The sequence below is a fragment of the Manis pentadactyla genome, chromosome 13 (genome assembly GCF_030020395.1).
Source record: "Manis pentadactyla isolate mManPen7 chromosome 13, mManPen7.hap1, whole genome shotgun sequence".
NCBI lineage: Eukaryota > Metazoa > Chordata > Mammalia > Pholidota > Manidae > Manis > Manis pentadactyla.
The window spans coordinates 50,217,433-50,234,091 of NC_080031.1; the positions used below are offsets into that span (position 1 = coordinate 50,217,433).

The 16,659-nt window shown below is 37.1% G+C and overlaps 2 protein-coding genes across 2 annotated transcripts; both read right to left on the reverse strand.

Moving 5' to 3' along the window:
- Positions 1-991: 991 nt before the first annotated feature.
- Positions 992-13,656, reverse strand: LOC118931254 (olfactory receptor 2AG1-like). Its single transcript, XM_057490455.1, has 2 exons — positions 13,593-13,656; positions 992-1,857 (listed from the first exon to the last, which is right to left on the reverse strand). The coding sequence occupies exons 1-2, from the start codon at positions 13,654-13,656 to the stop codon at positions 992-994; spliced, it is 930 nt and encodes a 309-aa protein (XP_057346438.1).
- A 1,712-nt stretch (positions 13,657-15,368) lies between these two features.
- Positions 15,369-16,388, reverse strand: LOC130680181 (olfactory receptor 2T27-like). The gene has a single exon (XM_057490456.1). The coding sequence runs from the start codon at positions 16,386-16,388 to the stop codon at positions 15,369-15,371; it is 1,020 nt and encodes a 339-aa protein (XP_057346439.1).
- Between the last annotated feature and the right edge of the window lie 271 nt (positions 16,389-16,659).

The following is a 16,659-nucleotide window of genomic DNA, read 5'->3' on the forward strand; positions in this document are numbered from 1 at the left end:
ATCATTTTACAATACATACAAATATTGAAATTTTTTTTGATCACCTTGAAGAGTACAAAATCTTCTGTAAATTATGTCAGTAAAAATGTAACTTCAGTATTCTTATCTAAGACTTTGCAGGGGAAATGATAATATGGAATTGCCATATTGTGACAAGAGTTATGATTAGTGATAAATTTATTTTACATACAAAAGCAACAGTAAAATACAAAGCAAAAGTTATTAAAAATTAAAAGTAATGGATAAGCCATAAAATCAGCCAATTTCAGAAGTAAGTATAAAACAGCTAAAGATAACAACTCTAATGAAGAGTAATTGGTATTTTGAAAATTCTATACAATAGAAACGAAATGTTTTCACTAAAATGTATGTTTTATTTTGGAAATCACAAGTACTGAGCCACATAACAAAGAGAAAGACAGATGAAAGAAATTTTTAAAGTATCTTAAAAGAACACTATTTAATTAATTTGTGCTAAAACATACAGGGTATCAATAAATACTTCAATAATTCCATGTCATATCATGGGAAAAAGAATTTTCATAGGAAAAATATTTAGAAAATAGTATATACTTGAAAATTATTATTATTATACCATTTACAGTGGTAGTTAGGGAATATACATCTAAATTCTTCTAATAAAAGAAATTGGTAAATGATGTTCTTCTCTTTAAAAAATCTGTGTACTTTTTATAAAATGAACAAATGTAATATGATAAGAATAAAAATTATTACATATATTACATGCATAAAATATCTCCATTTTTGTTATAATTCACTGCTGAGGTAAACATGATTAACTATAAGAAAACGACAATGTTAAGTTGTATGATTACAGAAGGCGTTATATGTTTCCCCTATTTCTCAAATACATGGTGTCACTTGTTAAATGCACATGGATATGTCCATGTACATACCTGTTAATTCCATTTTAAAGCAAAAGCTCATGCTGTAGTGGATTCACGTTGCAAACAACAGCACTGCACAGCCCTCATTTCCTGAGAAGCTTCCTGAGGGCTCTGGCGATGTCCTTGTTCCGCAGGCTGTAGATGAGGGGGTTGAGCGTGGGCGTGAGGATGGTGTAGAAGACGGAGAGCACTTCATCCCACTCACGGGGGTGGTAGGACTTCGGCAGAAAGTACTTGAAGATGGCAGACCCATAGAACAGAGACACCACAGTCAAGTGAGAAGAGCAAGTAGCCAAGGTTTTCCTGAGCCCCAGGCTCGAGCGCATTCCCAGCACAGTGAACAGTATGCGTCCATAGGAGGCCAGAACCGCTGAGATGGGAGGGAGGAGAAAATTCACCCCATTGACAAAAACACCCTTTTCATACTGGGAAGTGTCAGCACAGACCAGTTTCAGTAAGTGTGGGATCTCACAAAAGAAATGATGGATTTGCCTAGAGGCACAGTAAGGGAGATTCATAGTATAGATAACATGGATGAAGGCATTGAGCAGTGCGTTCAGCCAGGACGTGAGCACCAGGAGTGTGCAGACTCTGGGTCGCATGAGGATGGGGTAGTGCAGTGGGTGGCAGATGGCCACATAGCGGTTATAAGCCATGACGGCTAGCAGCAGGCACTCAGTCCCCACAAGGCTTGTGAAGAGGAACATCTGAATGCTACACCCCAAGAAGGAGATGTGATGGTCCCCAGAGAGAAAATCCAGGGCCATTTTGGGGACAAATGTAGAGATGTGCAAGAGGTCCATGAGGGAGAGCTGGCCTAACAGGAAGTACATGGGACTGTGGAGCTGAGGGTCAGCACTAATGAAGGTAATTATTGTGGTGTTGCCCAGCAGGGCTACCAGGAGATCCAGCACAGTGAGGGCAAAGAAGGTCCAGGGAGCTGAGGTGCCTTGAAACAGATCCAAGAGAAGGAAGTCACGCCCTGAAGTCTGGTTCTTCTGCCATGATATACTCTTGTTCCTAATTTGCAAATGTGAAGATCATTTTAAAATAGTTGTAATTATAAGCATGATTTTTATAGTGTGGAGAAAATTTTCAAATTAATTCCTGCCCCACTTCCGAATATCTCAGGTCTGTTCCCTTCCTGCCCTTCATCTTCTAGTGTTCATGAATAGATATATTTTCCTTTCAGCAGAATTTACTAAGAAATCTTAAGAGATCATCTATGATATAACACATTCCACCCTAGGCATTATGGCATATTTGTTTTTTACATTTTAATATATAGTTTAAATATATGTTTGTTATTAAATTTTTGTAGAAATTTTAGCTTTTATGCATTTACATTAAACTTCCCCTTTTGGTAACAGCTCTGAATCCAGAGACATGAATTTATTAATTAAATGTGTTAATTAATATATGTTTCAGTTGTTTATCACATTTATCAATACATGTACATGGAACAAAAATGGAAAAATTTTGAGAAAAATTAAGTCAGGTAAAGGATACATATATCATCAACTGTATCTCTTACATACAGTCCAATACCTTCTTGGATTGTTAGTTGAAAAAAGGAAAAAAATATAATCTAAGGAACTATCTTAAAGCAAGAGCTGTAATTAAATATTTATAATAGCCATGATTTGGAAGCAACCTAATTGTCCTTCAGTAGATGAATGGATAAAGAAGATGTGGTACATATACACAATGGAACATTATTCAGCCATAAGAAGAAAACAAATCCTTCCATTTGCAACAGCATGAATGGAGCTAGAGGTTATTATGCTCAGTGAAATAAGCCAGGCAGAGAGAGACAAGTTTCCTATGATTTCTCTCATTTTTGGAGTATAACAACAAAGCAAGACTGAAGGAACAAAACAGAAGCAGGATCACAGACTCTAAGAAGGGACTAGTGGTTAATAATGGGAAGCAGTTGGACTGGGTGGTTGTAGAGGGAGGGAGAAGGGGATTAAGGGACACTACAATTTGCGCTCACAATATAGGTAGGTCATGGGGACTGCAGTGCAGCATGGAAAGGACAAGTAGTGACTCTATACCACCTTACTGCAATGGGGTGTGTGGGAGACTTGATAATATGGGTGAATGTTGAAACCACAATGTTGTTGATGTGAAACCTTCATAAGATTGTATATCAATGACACTTTAATAAAAAAGTAAAAACATAAGCAGTAATTATATAGATGATAGTCTTTGAAGATTCATATTTAAATTTGTGCTTTAAATAATCCAAACAAATAAGTAAACTCTTTGGGGAAAGAACAACATGGATGCTGTGTATCTTATATGCATTTTATTTATATGTCTACAATCTGAATCTCTAAATGTGGAGGACCTTAACATGTGGTGATTAGGCATTAAGAAGTCAAAGATGACAGGAATTCTTTACGTTTTATGGCTGAAAACTGATACAATATTGTATATCAAGAAAAAATAAAAGAGTGCATGGTGGAGAGCAGGTTACACAATGGAAATGTATTTCTAACTCAAAGAAACTGAGTAAGTGTCTTACCGATGGTAACTCAGCAGCAATGTCACTGCTGGAACAAACACAAGGCTATCATTTCTTTTCTTTACTTCTTGGTCTTGTACCAAAGTGAATTTAGTGTAATTTCAGGACAATATATGGTGCTAAAAGGCATTATTAAAAGATTATTTTGATTATCAGTTATACGCTGAAGGTAAAGTGTTGGTATTTTCATCTTGACCTGCAACCTAACTTTACTATTGAAGGCAATAAATAATAAAAATCATGAATTTAAATGATACTGAAAGTTTCCAAAAGTTACTGTATTACATAATATTAAAATATATGTCCTGAATTTAATAAAGGAAATCAGTAAAGCAGCTATTGTAAGTTTAGATAGATAAGTTAAAGACACGCAGAACACACTGTTATGCACCTTTTCACTGAATGCAGGCTCTCTAGGACACATGGTGGCAGGGATGGCATATGTTGTCTTCAGCCCTCTCCACCCAGCACTCCCAGAGAGGAGAAATGAAGTCAGTAGGTTGTACAATGACGTATTGAACACTTGAGAAAGATCAATGGATGTGCACTGCACAGTGCCCTGGCTGAACAGGCTGGTTCTCAGAATCATTATGCATGAAACACAACATTGAGATTAGAAAGCTTATGGAAAATTTCTAGTATCAAACATGCCAGACAGTGAGGCATCTTCTAGGCTCACTGCTCCACTGCCCCAATTCACATTTAAAATTCACCTGGTATTAACTCTCAGGCAAAGATTTCCTGATTTATATGGTACCTAACTCTGAGGCACCGATATCAACTACATTACATATTATAATAGTATAATCTGCAGAATGAAGACAAAAATTACACAGTGTATTTAAATTAGCCCTTATCATGGACAGAACATAGCAGGCATTCAGTTTACAGTGAGTTAATGAGCATCTTGATTAGATTTCGACCTCTCTGACATTTAATAAATAACATTTATATAAGTAGTTTTTTATGCTATTGATTTATTTCATTCCAAAATTACCTACTAGATATTTTCCAAAATATTTCCTAAGTATTTGGAGCTGAATGATGGCTTCAGTCCCTGAATGGCTCAGCCTCTGCTTGATGGACCACAGGTTTGACTTTCATATTTTTAAAGCCACTTTAGAGATGATTATGAACAATTTAGAAAATATGAAGAAATACTGTCACCTAAATTATTAACGACCAGTAAGAAAGCATTATTTGGAGAAAATTTTCCTCAACTACAATATGAAAATCTCATTCAATTCAGAAACAAGAAGAAGAATAAAGTCAACCAATGGAATTTTGTTTAGTATATATATATATATATATTGGGAAAAGTAGTTAATTATATTGAAGGGACTGTTTATACATCATTAAGATCATTTGTATGCAAATATTTACCAATCCTCATTCCCTTCAGTTGTCAAAGTCTTTCAGGAAGTATTAAACACAGTGGATAGATTTAATAGTCAACATATCATTCTTAAGTATAAGTAAATATAAGCAGCTGTTGAGTGTGGCGTTAGAGTTGAAACACTGTACCACTTTAAAAATTAAATGAAACCAGATTATCCATCCTGACATGAAAAACTGCCTTATTACATAAATTGAATTAAATAAACCCTAGCTCCTACTGAACTAAATTGCCTATTCAGGCTGAAGAATGCATGTATGTAAGATTGCATAGACATGAGATGCTTTCAAAGAGATGTTTTACTGAGGATTACCATTTTACCTGTAATCATATTTAGGCTACAGTATCATATATTAAACAGTGCAATAAATCATAATGATTTTTCTTCAACATATTTCCTGAGAAAAATACTTCTACTTACTCAGATAAATAAAATTGATGCTGCTTCATTTCTCTTTTCTTAAAAACTTAGAAACAGAGAAGCCTGTACAAAGGAGGCTAAATACCTTGAAATTATAACTTCAATAGGCCAAGGCTAACTTACTGTTGTGCATACAGTCCACAGAGGAAAGCAGGTATGCAGGCCTGGTCCCTTAGGTAAACAGTACATCAATTATTCCTCTGTCCTTGATGCATGGATGTGGTTACAGCCACTGCACATGTACATGAAGTAATTACCTCTGGAAATATTCCTTGTCAAATGATCTGTGATTGAAACATTAAGAGAGTTGGAATTTCCAAAAAAAAAAAACTTGAAAACACTGACAGCAAGTTGATAAAAATAAACTATTTGAAGTTTACATTAGTAAATATAGAATACTCTGTTTTCAGTTCCCACCTGTAAAGACATTGAAAGTGCTTACTCATGTCCTTACTAGAGGAAAAACGCCAACCAAGGTTAAATCATTGAATATAAATATCAGAGAACTGAGCTCATAGGAGAAATACTCCCCCACATGTGCAGAGATTGACAAATCATTAACCTCATGGATATGATCACCTTTCCTGAAGCAGAAGCTGCCTGAGATATAAGCTGTGATTTTTCACAGAAATAGTAATAATGGCAAATTGATCAAGGCTTAGGTTGAATTACTTGAGGATCAGGTAGGACCAGCTTAAAATAGAAAAAGTGTGGGAAGTACACTCTCAGTATGCTGTTTAGCAGCTACAGTTGTGTAGGGGAACAAAATTTCACATGGGCTAGGAACTTGGTTGCACGCTATGTCTCATAGTAAACAACTGTCAAATATACAGTCCTGGCTCTGTTAGGGACAATTATCCTTGTGCAAAAAAGTCATATGAGTCTCCAGAGCAATGGCCAACTCAGTGGGGTGAGTCTTTCCCAGAACTGTAACCCAGCTGCAGGGAGGGCTCACTTCCAAGCACACATCCAAACTGCCACCACTTCTGTCTTCCTCTCACAGCTGACAGGAAGTGAAATGCTGATAAATATTTGAGAAACTCAAGTCTCAGGAGCACTGGCCCAAGAAAAGACTGAGATTTAATCATAAAAGTATGAGATGTTTCTCCGCCCATATACCTTACCTATATTGCTAACAAGCTGGAAAACCTAGGAGAAATGGACAACTTCCTAGAAAAATACAACCTACCAAGACTGACCCAGAAAGAAACAGAAAATCTAAACAGACCAATTACCAGCAATGAAATTGAAGCGGTAATCAAAAAACAACCAAAGAACAAAACCCCCAGGAAAGATGGATTTACCTCGGAATTTTATCAGACATACAGAGAAGACAAAATACCAATTTTCCTTAAAGTTTTCAAAAAACTAGAAGAGGAGGGAATACTCCCAAACTCATTCTATGAGGCCAACATCACTCTAATACCAAAACCAGGCAAAGACACCACATAAAAAGAAAATTACAGACCAATATCCCTGATGAACACAGATGCAAAAATACTCAACAAAATATCAAACTGAATTCCAAAATACATCAAAAAGATTATCCATCATGATCAAGTGAGATTCATCCCAGGGATGCAAGGATGGTACAACATTCAAAATTCCATCAACATCATCCACTGCATCAATAAAAAGAAGGACAAAACCATATGATCATCTGCAGAGATGCTGGAAAAGCATTCAACAAAATTCAACATCCATTCATGATAAAAACTCTCCACAAAATAGGTTTAGAGGGAAAGTACCTCAACATAATAGAGGCCATATATGATAAACCCACAGCCAACATTATACTTAACAACAAGAAGCTGAAAGCTTTTCCTTTAAGATCGGGAACAAGACAAGTTTGCCCACTCACACCACTGTTATTCAACATAGTTCTGGAAGTCCTACATTGGGACTCAGACAACACAAAGAATTAAAAGTCACCCAGATTGGCAAAGAAGAAAACTGTCCCTGTTTGCAGATGACATGATATTGTACATAAAAACCCCTAAGGATAACTCCAAAATTACTAGATCTATTATCTAAATTCAGCAAAGTTGCAGGATACAAAGGTAATGCACAGAAATCTGTTGCGTTCCTGTACTAATGATGATGAAGCAGAAAGAGAAATCAGGAAAACAATTCCATTTACAATTGCATCAGAAAGCATAAAATATGTAAGAATAAACCTAACCAAGGAAGTGAATGACCTGTACTCTGAAAACTATAATACACTCATGAGAGAAGTTAAAGAAGATACCAATAAGTGGAAACACATCCTGTGCTCACGGGTAGGAAGAATTAATATTGTCAAAATGGCCATCCTGCCTAAAGCAATAAACAGATTCAATGCGATCCCTACCAAAACACCAACAAGCATTCTTCGAGTCAATTATTCTAAAATTCATGTGAAATCACAAAAGATCCCAAATAGCCAAAGCAATCCAGAGAAGGAAGAATAAAGGTGGGGGGAATTACACACCCTGACTTCAAGCTCTACTACAAAGCCACAGTAATCAAGACAATTTAGTACTGGCACAAGAACAGACCCACAGACCAATGGAACAGACTAGAGAGCCCTGATATAAACCCAAGCATATATGGTCCATTAATGTACGAAAAGGAGCCATGGACATACAGTGGGGAAATGAGAGCCTCTTCAGCAGCTGGTGTTGCCAAAACTGGACAGTTACATGTAAGAGAATGAAACTGGATTATTGTCTAAGCCCATAAACAAATGTAAACACAAAATGGATCAAAGACTTGAATGTAAGTCATGAAACCATAAAACTCATAAAAAAGCATGGGCAGAAATCTCATGGATATAAACATGTGCAACTTCTTCATGAACATATCTCCCCTGGCAAGGAAAACAAAAGCAAACATGAAAAAGTGGGACTACATCAAACTAAAAAGCTTCTGAACAGTAAGGGACACCACCAGTAGAAGAAGAAGGCATCCTACAGTAGGGGAGAATATATTCATAAATGACATATATAATAAGGGGTTGGTGCCCTAATTATATAAAGAGCTCACAAAGCTCAACAAAGAAAAAGCAAATAACCTGATTAAAAAATGGGCAGAGGATCTGATGACACTTCTTGAAAGAAGAAATTCAGGTGGCTAGCAGAAATTCAGGTGAAAAATGCTTCACATCGCTAATCATCTGAGAAATGCAAATTAAAACCACAATGAGATATCACCTCATACCAGTTATGATGGCCAAAATCCAAAAGACAAAAACAACAGCAAATGTTGGCAAGGATGTGCAGAAAGGGGAACCCTCCTACACTGCTGGTGGGAATGTAAGTTACTTCAACGTTTATGGAAAGCAGTATGGAGGTTACTCAAAAAACTAAAAATAGAAATACCATTTGACCCAGGAATTCTACTCCTAGGAATTTACGCTAAGAATGCAGGAGCCCAGTTTGAAAAAGACATATCACTCCTATGTTTATCACAGCAGTTTTATAATAGCCAAGAAATGGATACAACCTACATGTCCATCAGTATATGAATGGATAAAGAAGAAGTGGTATATATACACAATGAAATATTATTACTCCATGAGAAGAAAACAAGTCCTACCATTTGCAACAACATGGATGGAGCTAGAGGGTATTATGCTCAATGAAATAAGACAGGTGGAGAAAGATAAGTTCCAAATGATTTTGCTCATCTGTGGAGTATAAAAACAAAGCAAAAACTGAAGGAACAAAACAGCAGCAGACTCACTGAACCCAAGAATGGACTAACAGTTACCAAAGGGAAAGAGACTGGGGAGGATGGTTGGGAAGGCAGGGATAAAGGGAAATAGGGGCATTATGATTACCACAAATAATGTAGGGGGGGTGGACACGGGGAATGCAATATAACACAGAGAAGACATGTGGTGATTCTATAGCATCTTACTATGCTGATGGACAGTGACTGTAATGGGGTATGTGGGGGGGACTTGAAAATGGGGGTATGTAGCAACCACAATGTTGCCTATGTGATTTTATATTAATGATATCAAAAGAAAAAAAAAGAAAGAAATTGTCACATTTGCAACAATGTGTATAGTTCTAGAGGGCATTATGCTAAGTTAAATAAGGCAGCTGGAAAAGAACTGCCATTTGATTTCACTTTTTTGTGGAATAGAAAAACACAGCAAAGGAGGCGGAGCCAATATGGCAGCATGAGTAGAGCAGCAGAAATCTCCTCCCAAAACCACATATATTTTTGAAAATACAACAAAGACAACTCTTCCTAAAAGAGAGACCAGAAGACACAGGACAACATTCAGACCACATCCACACCTGCGAGAACCCAGTGCCTTGCAAAGGGGGTAAGATACAAGCACCGGCATGGCGGGACCTGAGCGGCCCACACCCCAGCTCCTGGCGGGAGGAGAGGAATTAGAGTGGGGAGGGAGAGGGAGCCCAGGACTGCTAAACAGGCAGCCCTAGCCATCCGCACCAGAGCGCAGATACAGTGCATGCATGGGGTGCTGGATACAAGGGAAACAGGACACTAAGACCTGTGAGCAGGTCCCTGCATATGGCGCCCTGGGGATAAGGAAAAGTGAGTGCTTTTTGGAAGTCTTAAAGGCACAGGGACCCCACCGATGGACGGAAGCATTCTGGGACACTTAGTCCAGCAGCAGGGAATTCTGGGCACCCTAAACTCCTGGATAGCAGGGCAGCCCCTCATGGAGATAAACAGCCTCCCAGCTGTTACCCCTGCAACACAGCTCCACCATATTGGAGCAGGAGCCTGAGGCAGGAGACGCCCACAGCAATGGAGATAAGCCCCAAAACGGCCGGGCAAGAATCAAAAGCTCTGTCTGCGTGCAGCTTCCCAGCATGACTCCTCTCCCAGGAGAGGAAGGCCACAAACCAACAAGAAGGGAAGATCTTCCAGCCGTCACTCGTGCCAGTTCTGCAAACTATCTCTATCTCCATGAAAAGGCAAAATGTCAGGTAGACAAAGATAACAGACACAACACCTGAGAAGGAGAAAGACCTAAACAGTCTTCCTGAAAATGAACTCAAAATAAAAATCATAAACATGCTGATGGAGATGCAGAGAAATATACAAGAGCTAAGGGATGAAGTCTGGAGGGAGATTACAGAGGTCTGGAAGGAGAATGCAGAAGTGAAACAAACTCTGGAAGGATTTATAAGCAGAATGGACAAGATGCAAGAGGTCATTGACGGAATAGAAAGCAGAGAACAGGAACACATAGAAGCTGACACAGAGACAAAAGTTCTCCAGGAATGAAACAATATTAAGAGAACTGCGCGACCAATCCAAAAGGAACAATATACGTATTACAGGGGTACCAGAAGAAGAAGAGAGAGAAAAAGGGATAGAAAGTGTCTTTGAAGAAATAATTGCTGAAAAATTCCCCAAACTGGGGGAGGAAATAATCAAACAGACCACAGAAATACACAGAACTCCCAACAGAAAGGACCCAAGGAGGACAACACCAATACACATAATAATTAAAATGGCAAATTCAAGGACAAGGAAAGAGTTTTAAAGGCAGCTAGAGAGAAAAAGGTCACCTATAAAGGAAAACCCATCCGGCTATGATCCGACTTCTCAACAGATTCCTTACAGGCCAGAAGAGAATGGCATGATATATTTAATGCAATGAAACAGAAGGGCCTTGAACCAAGAATACTGTATCCAGCACGATTATCATTTAAATATGAAGGGGGATTAAACAATGCCCAGACAAGCAAAAGTTGAGGGAATTTGCTTCCCACAAACCACCTCTACAGGGTATTTTAGAGGGACTATTCTACATGAGAGCACTCCTAAGACTAAACAGATGTCACCAGAGAAAATAAAATCACAGCAAAGAGAGCAGACCAACAAAATACTAATTAAAGGCAAAAAATAAAATCAACTACCCACTAAAAGCAGTTAAAGGAAACAGGAAAGAGAACAGAATAAAACAACCAACATATAAAGAATAGAGGAGGAGGAATAAGAAAGGAGAGAAGAAAAGAATCTCCAGACACTGTGTATAACAGCTCAATAAGCGAGCTAAGTTAGGTAGTAAGATACTAAAGAGGCTAATCTTGAACCATTGATAACCACGAATTTAAAGTCTGCAATGGCAATAAGTACATATCTTTCTACAGTCACCATAAATGTAAATGGACTGAATGCACCCATCAAAAGACACAGAGTAAAAGAATGGATAAAAAAGCAAGACCCATCTGTATGCTGCTTACAAGAAACTCACCTCAAACCCAAAGACATGTACAGACTAAAAGTCAAGGGATGGAAAAACATATTTCAGGCAAACAACAGAGAGGAGAAAGCAGGGGTTGCAGTACTAGTATCAGACAAAATAGATTTCAAAACAAAGAAAGTAACAAGATATAAAGAAGGACATTACATAATGATAAAGGGCTCAGTCCAATAAGAGGATATAACCATTCTAAATATTTATGCACCCAACACAGGAGCACCAGCATATGTGAAACAAATACTAACAGAAGTAAAAGAGGAAATAGAATGCAATGCATTCATTTTAGGAGACTTCAACACGCCACTCACCCCAAAGGATTGATCCACTGGGCAGAAATTAAGTAAGGACAAGGAGTCAATGAACAACACACTAGAACACATGGACCTAATACACATCTATAGAACTCTACATCCAAAAGAAACGGAATACACATTCTTCTCAAGTGCACATGGAGCATTCTCCAGAACAGACCACATACTAGGTCACAAAAAGAGCCTCAGTAAATTCCAAAAGTTTGAAATTCTACCAACCAACTTTCCAGACCACAAAGGTATAAAACTAGAAATAAATTCTACAAAGAAAACAAAAAGGCTCACAGACACATGGAGGCTTAACAACATGGTCCTAAATAATCGATGGCTCAATGAACAAATTAAAATAGAGATCAAGGAATATACGGAAACAAATGACAACAACAACACAAAGCCCCAACTTCCGTGGGACACAACGAAAGCAGTCTTTAGAGGAAAGTATATAGCTATCCAGGCACACTTAAGGAATGAAGAACAATCCCAAGTGAATAGTCTAACATCACAATTATCGAAACTGGAAAAAGAAGAACAAATGAGGCCTAAAGTCAGCAGAAGGAGGGACATAATAAAGATCAGAGAAGAAATAAACAAAATTGAGAAGAATAAAACAATAGAAAAAATCAATGAAACCAAGAGCTGGTTCTATGAGAAAATAAACCAAATAGATAAGCCTCTAGCTAAGCTTATTAAGAGAAAAAGAGAATCAACACACATCAACAGAATCAGAAATGAGAATGGAAAAATCAAAACAGACTCCACAGAAATACAAAGAATTATTAAAGACCACTATGAAAACCTGTATGCTAACAAGCTGGAAATTCTAGAAGAAAGGGACAACTTCCTAGAAAAAGACAACCTTCCAAGACTAACCAAGGAAGAAACACAAAAGTTAAACAAAGGACTTAAGAGAAAAGATATTGAAGAGGTAATCGAAAAACTACCCAAAAACAAAACTCCAGGGCCAGATGGATTTACCTCAGAATTTTATCAGACACACAGAGAAGACATAATACCCATTCTCCTTAAAGTTTTCCGAAAAATAGAAGAGGAGGGAATACTCCCAAATTCATTCTATGAAGCCAACATCACCCTAATACAAAATCCAGGTAAAGACCCCACCAAAAAAGAAAACTACAGACCAATAACCCTGATGAATGTAGATGTAAAAATACTCAATAAAATATTAGCAAACTGAATTCAAAAACATGTCAAAAGGATCATACACCATGACCAAGTGTGATTCATCCCAGGGATGCAAGGATTGTACATCATTCGAAAATCCATCAACATTTAAAACTCAAACATGAAACCCACAGGTTGTTAGAAATGTGCCTAACATCAGAGAATTTTCAATTGCAGTTGAAAGAGAAGTGAGCTCTGCCTGACCCATGAGCCCACACATTTAGTTGTATTTGTGAATTCAAATAAACAATGAGCTTAAGTGAAACTATGTGACATGAGCTCCTCCTGTGATCACTAGTCTGTTCCATTGTCTATATGTCTATTTTTATACTAGAATCAACTGTTTTGATTTAGTACCGCTTTGTAATACAATTTGAGTTCACTAACCAAGACACAGTAACAACCAAAGTGTCCAACAATGGATGGAAGGATAAACACACACACATACACACATGAAATTTCATTTACAGAAAAGAAGGAAATCCTGACAGTTGTAAGAACATTGGTTAAACTGGGGGATATCAAGCAAGTGGAATAAGTCAGACACAGAAGAATAAATACTACATGATGTTGGTTACATGCAGAACTTGAGAATGTCTAACTTACAGAACCAGATAACAGAATGGCAGTTTCCAAGGCTGGGGGCGTGGGTAGGGGACATGGTGTTCATAGTGTAAAAAGTTTTATGTATGTATATGAGTCAGTTCCGGGGCTAATATAAAGCATGAAGATGATAGTGAATAATATTGCATCATATATTTGAAATTTTCTGATACAGTGTCTCAAGGGTTCTCATCACATACACACACATACAAACAACATAACTACATATGATGATGGATGTATCCCACTAGTTTGATTTTGATAGTCATTTCATAATATATATGCATATCAACACATTGTATACATTGAAGATGTACAAGTTTTTGTCAATTTTATTTCCAAAAAAGCTTGGGAGAACAAAAAATGCATATGGGCAGTAGATGGTACTAGGGTAAAAGACCAACAAATTTAGATATCAAGAAATTAATTATATAGGAATGCACAGCAGGAGACTCATAGACACTGAGAAGTGACTGTTAGTTACCAAGCAGGAAGGGTTGAGGTGGGTGGATGAAAGAGGTGCAGGGGATAAAAAAGCACAAAATATCAATCATAACATAAAGTAGTAAAGGGGATAAATTACAGCATAGAGAATATAGTTAATAATTATATGACATATTTTTCTGTTGACAGTAACTCACTAGTTGAGCTGAGGATTTACTAATGTATAAAACTGTTGAATCTCCATGTTGTATATTTGAACCAAAATAACATTGTATGTCAACTATCATTCAATAAAAATATAAATTATATGAAGTTAATCCTTAAATATTCACTTTAACCACTCATTTTCCTTTGGAGACCACAAAAATAATTAGTATTTGCTTCACCATCACCTGCAGGAATGAATAAATGATAAGTACATGAAAACCAAATATTGACCTCAAAAATCTGTAAATAGATTAGAGAAATGTTTCATTACTTATCCCCTGAGTGCAAGCTATGGTGAGTGCTAGCTGTAATATATCCAAATAAGAACCATGTTCTTGAAATTATATTTACAGGTATGGAGTAGAATAAAATATATTACCTGGATACAGAAATCAGGACATTCTGAGAAAATAACTGAAGTAATCAGATTTAATGCAGTGTGGAGGAAATGATAATAAGGAACTGACACATTATGAAAAAGGGCTATGACTGGGGATAAACAAATTTTGACGTAATAGTAGCAGTAAAGTACAAAGCAAATTTTTACAAATTTTTGAAATGAAGAAGCAATAATATATTGGACATTTCAAAAGCAAATATCAGAAAAAGGAGAAAAGGTAGCCATTCCAATGAAGTACAATTAACATCTATGTTGAAAATCATACATTCCCTATGTAGAAACAATATATAGGAACATATTTACTAATAATATTTTTTATAATTAAAATGTAAGATAGTAAGACACAAAGTTAATATCAAGACAGATGAAGCAATGATTTTAAAATGTGTTAAGAAAAAAATCTTTTAGTCAATTTATATTTAAAACATATTAAGGATATCAATTTATATTGATTCTGTTATTCAATGTCAGAAAATAGAGCAAGTTCATCTTAGGAAATCAATTAAAATGGGGATTTTGTAATACAACTAAATTCTTAATGAAATTTAATTAAGGACATTATGATTCCTCTTTTTGAATATATGTGTATTTTGAAAAAATGAATAAAATTAATGAGAATAAAAATCCATTTCATGTATTCCATGAATAAAAATAATCACAATTAAGTTATAAGTGAATACAAAGGATAAATAATGAAAAGGAAAAAAAGATCTGATTATATTTTATCTTCAGGTAGAAGAAATGATTTTGTCTGCTCTAATTTTAAAAATATGCTTCACCTGTTGAGGATTCACAGTGGAAACTTGATCACTCCATCTTCCACATTTCCCCAGCACGCTCCCGAGGGCCCTGGTGACATCCTTGTTCCGCAGGCTGTAGATGAGGGGGTTGAGCGTGGGCCTGAGGATGGTGTAGAAGGCCGAGAGCACTTCATCCCGCTCAGGGGAGTTGTGGGACTTTGGCAGAATGTACTTGATGATACTAGCCCCATAGAACAGAGACACCAAGATCATGTGGGAAGAACAAGTGTCCAAAGCTTTCCTGAGCCCCAGGCTTGATCCTGTGCCCAGTACAGTGGACAGTATGCATCCATATGAGGCCAGAATGACTGAGAATGGAGGAAGTAAAAAAACAAAACCACTGACAAAAATACCCTTTTCATATTGGGAGGTGTCAGTACAGACTAGTTTCAGTAAGTGTGGGATCTCACAAAAGAAATGATGAATTTCCCTGGAGGCACAGAAAGGGAGATTCATAGTATAGATAACATGGATGGAGGCATTGAGCAGTGCACACAGCCAGGACATGAGCACCAGGAGTGTGCAGACCCTGGGGCGCATGAGGATGGGGTAGTGCAGTGGGTGGCAGATGGCCACACAGTGGTCATAAGCCATGACGGCCAGCAGCAGGCATTCTGACCCAATTAGGGTTGTGAAGAGGAACATCTGAATGCTACACCCAAACAAGGAGATGCGATGGTCCTGAGAGAAAGTCCAGGCCATTTTGGGGACAAATGTAGAGATGTACAAGAGGTCCATGAGGGAGAGCTGGCCGAGCAGGAAATACATGGGACTGTGGAGCTGAGGGTCAGCCCTAATGAGGGTGATCATTGTGGTGTTGCCCAGGAGGGCCACCAGGAGATCCAGCACAGTGAGGGCAAAGAAGGTCCAGGGAGCTGAGGGGCCTTGAAACAGATCCGAGAGGAGGAAGTCACGCCCTGAAGTCTGGTTGTTCTGCTGTTCTGCCATGCCATCCTTTGTTCCTAATTTGGAAATTTGGAGACAATATTAAAGCATCTGTTTACAGACTAAGATTATTCTCAAATTAAATTATGCATCATTTTCCAATACATCAAGTTAATATTTTTTCTTTGGACTTAACTTTTTAAGTCTTAAAAAGTTTTTATTTTTTTATTATTTACTAATTGTAAATAAATTAATTTTATTTTTTATTATATACTAATAGTAAATAAATGAATTTAGTTTTTATTATTTACATATAGTAAATAAATTAATTTTG

What these genes read in the sequence shown, in the direction of transcription:
- LOC118931254 (XM_057490455.1), bottom strand. Translation starts at nt 13,656, where the DNA reads ATGAACACCATGTCCCCTACCCACGCCCCCAGCCTTGGAAACTGCCAT. An exon ending in CCATTCTGTTATCTGGTTCT is followed by an intron (nt 1,858 to 13,592) that starts GTAAGTTAGACA and finishes ATCTGTTTCAAG; the next exon opens with GCACCTCAGCTCCCTGGACC.
- LOC130680181 (XM_057490456.1), bottom strand. Translation starts at nt 16,388, where the DNA reads ATGGCAGAACAGCAGAACAACCAGACTTCAGGGCGTGACTTCCTCCTC.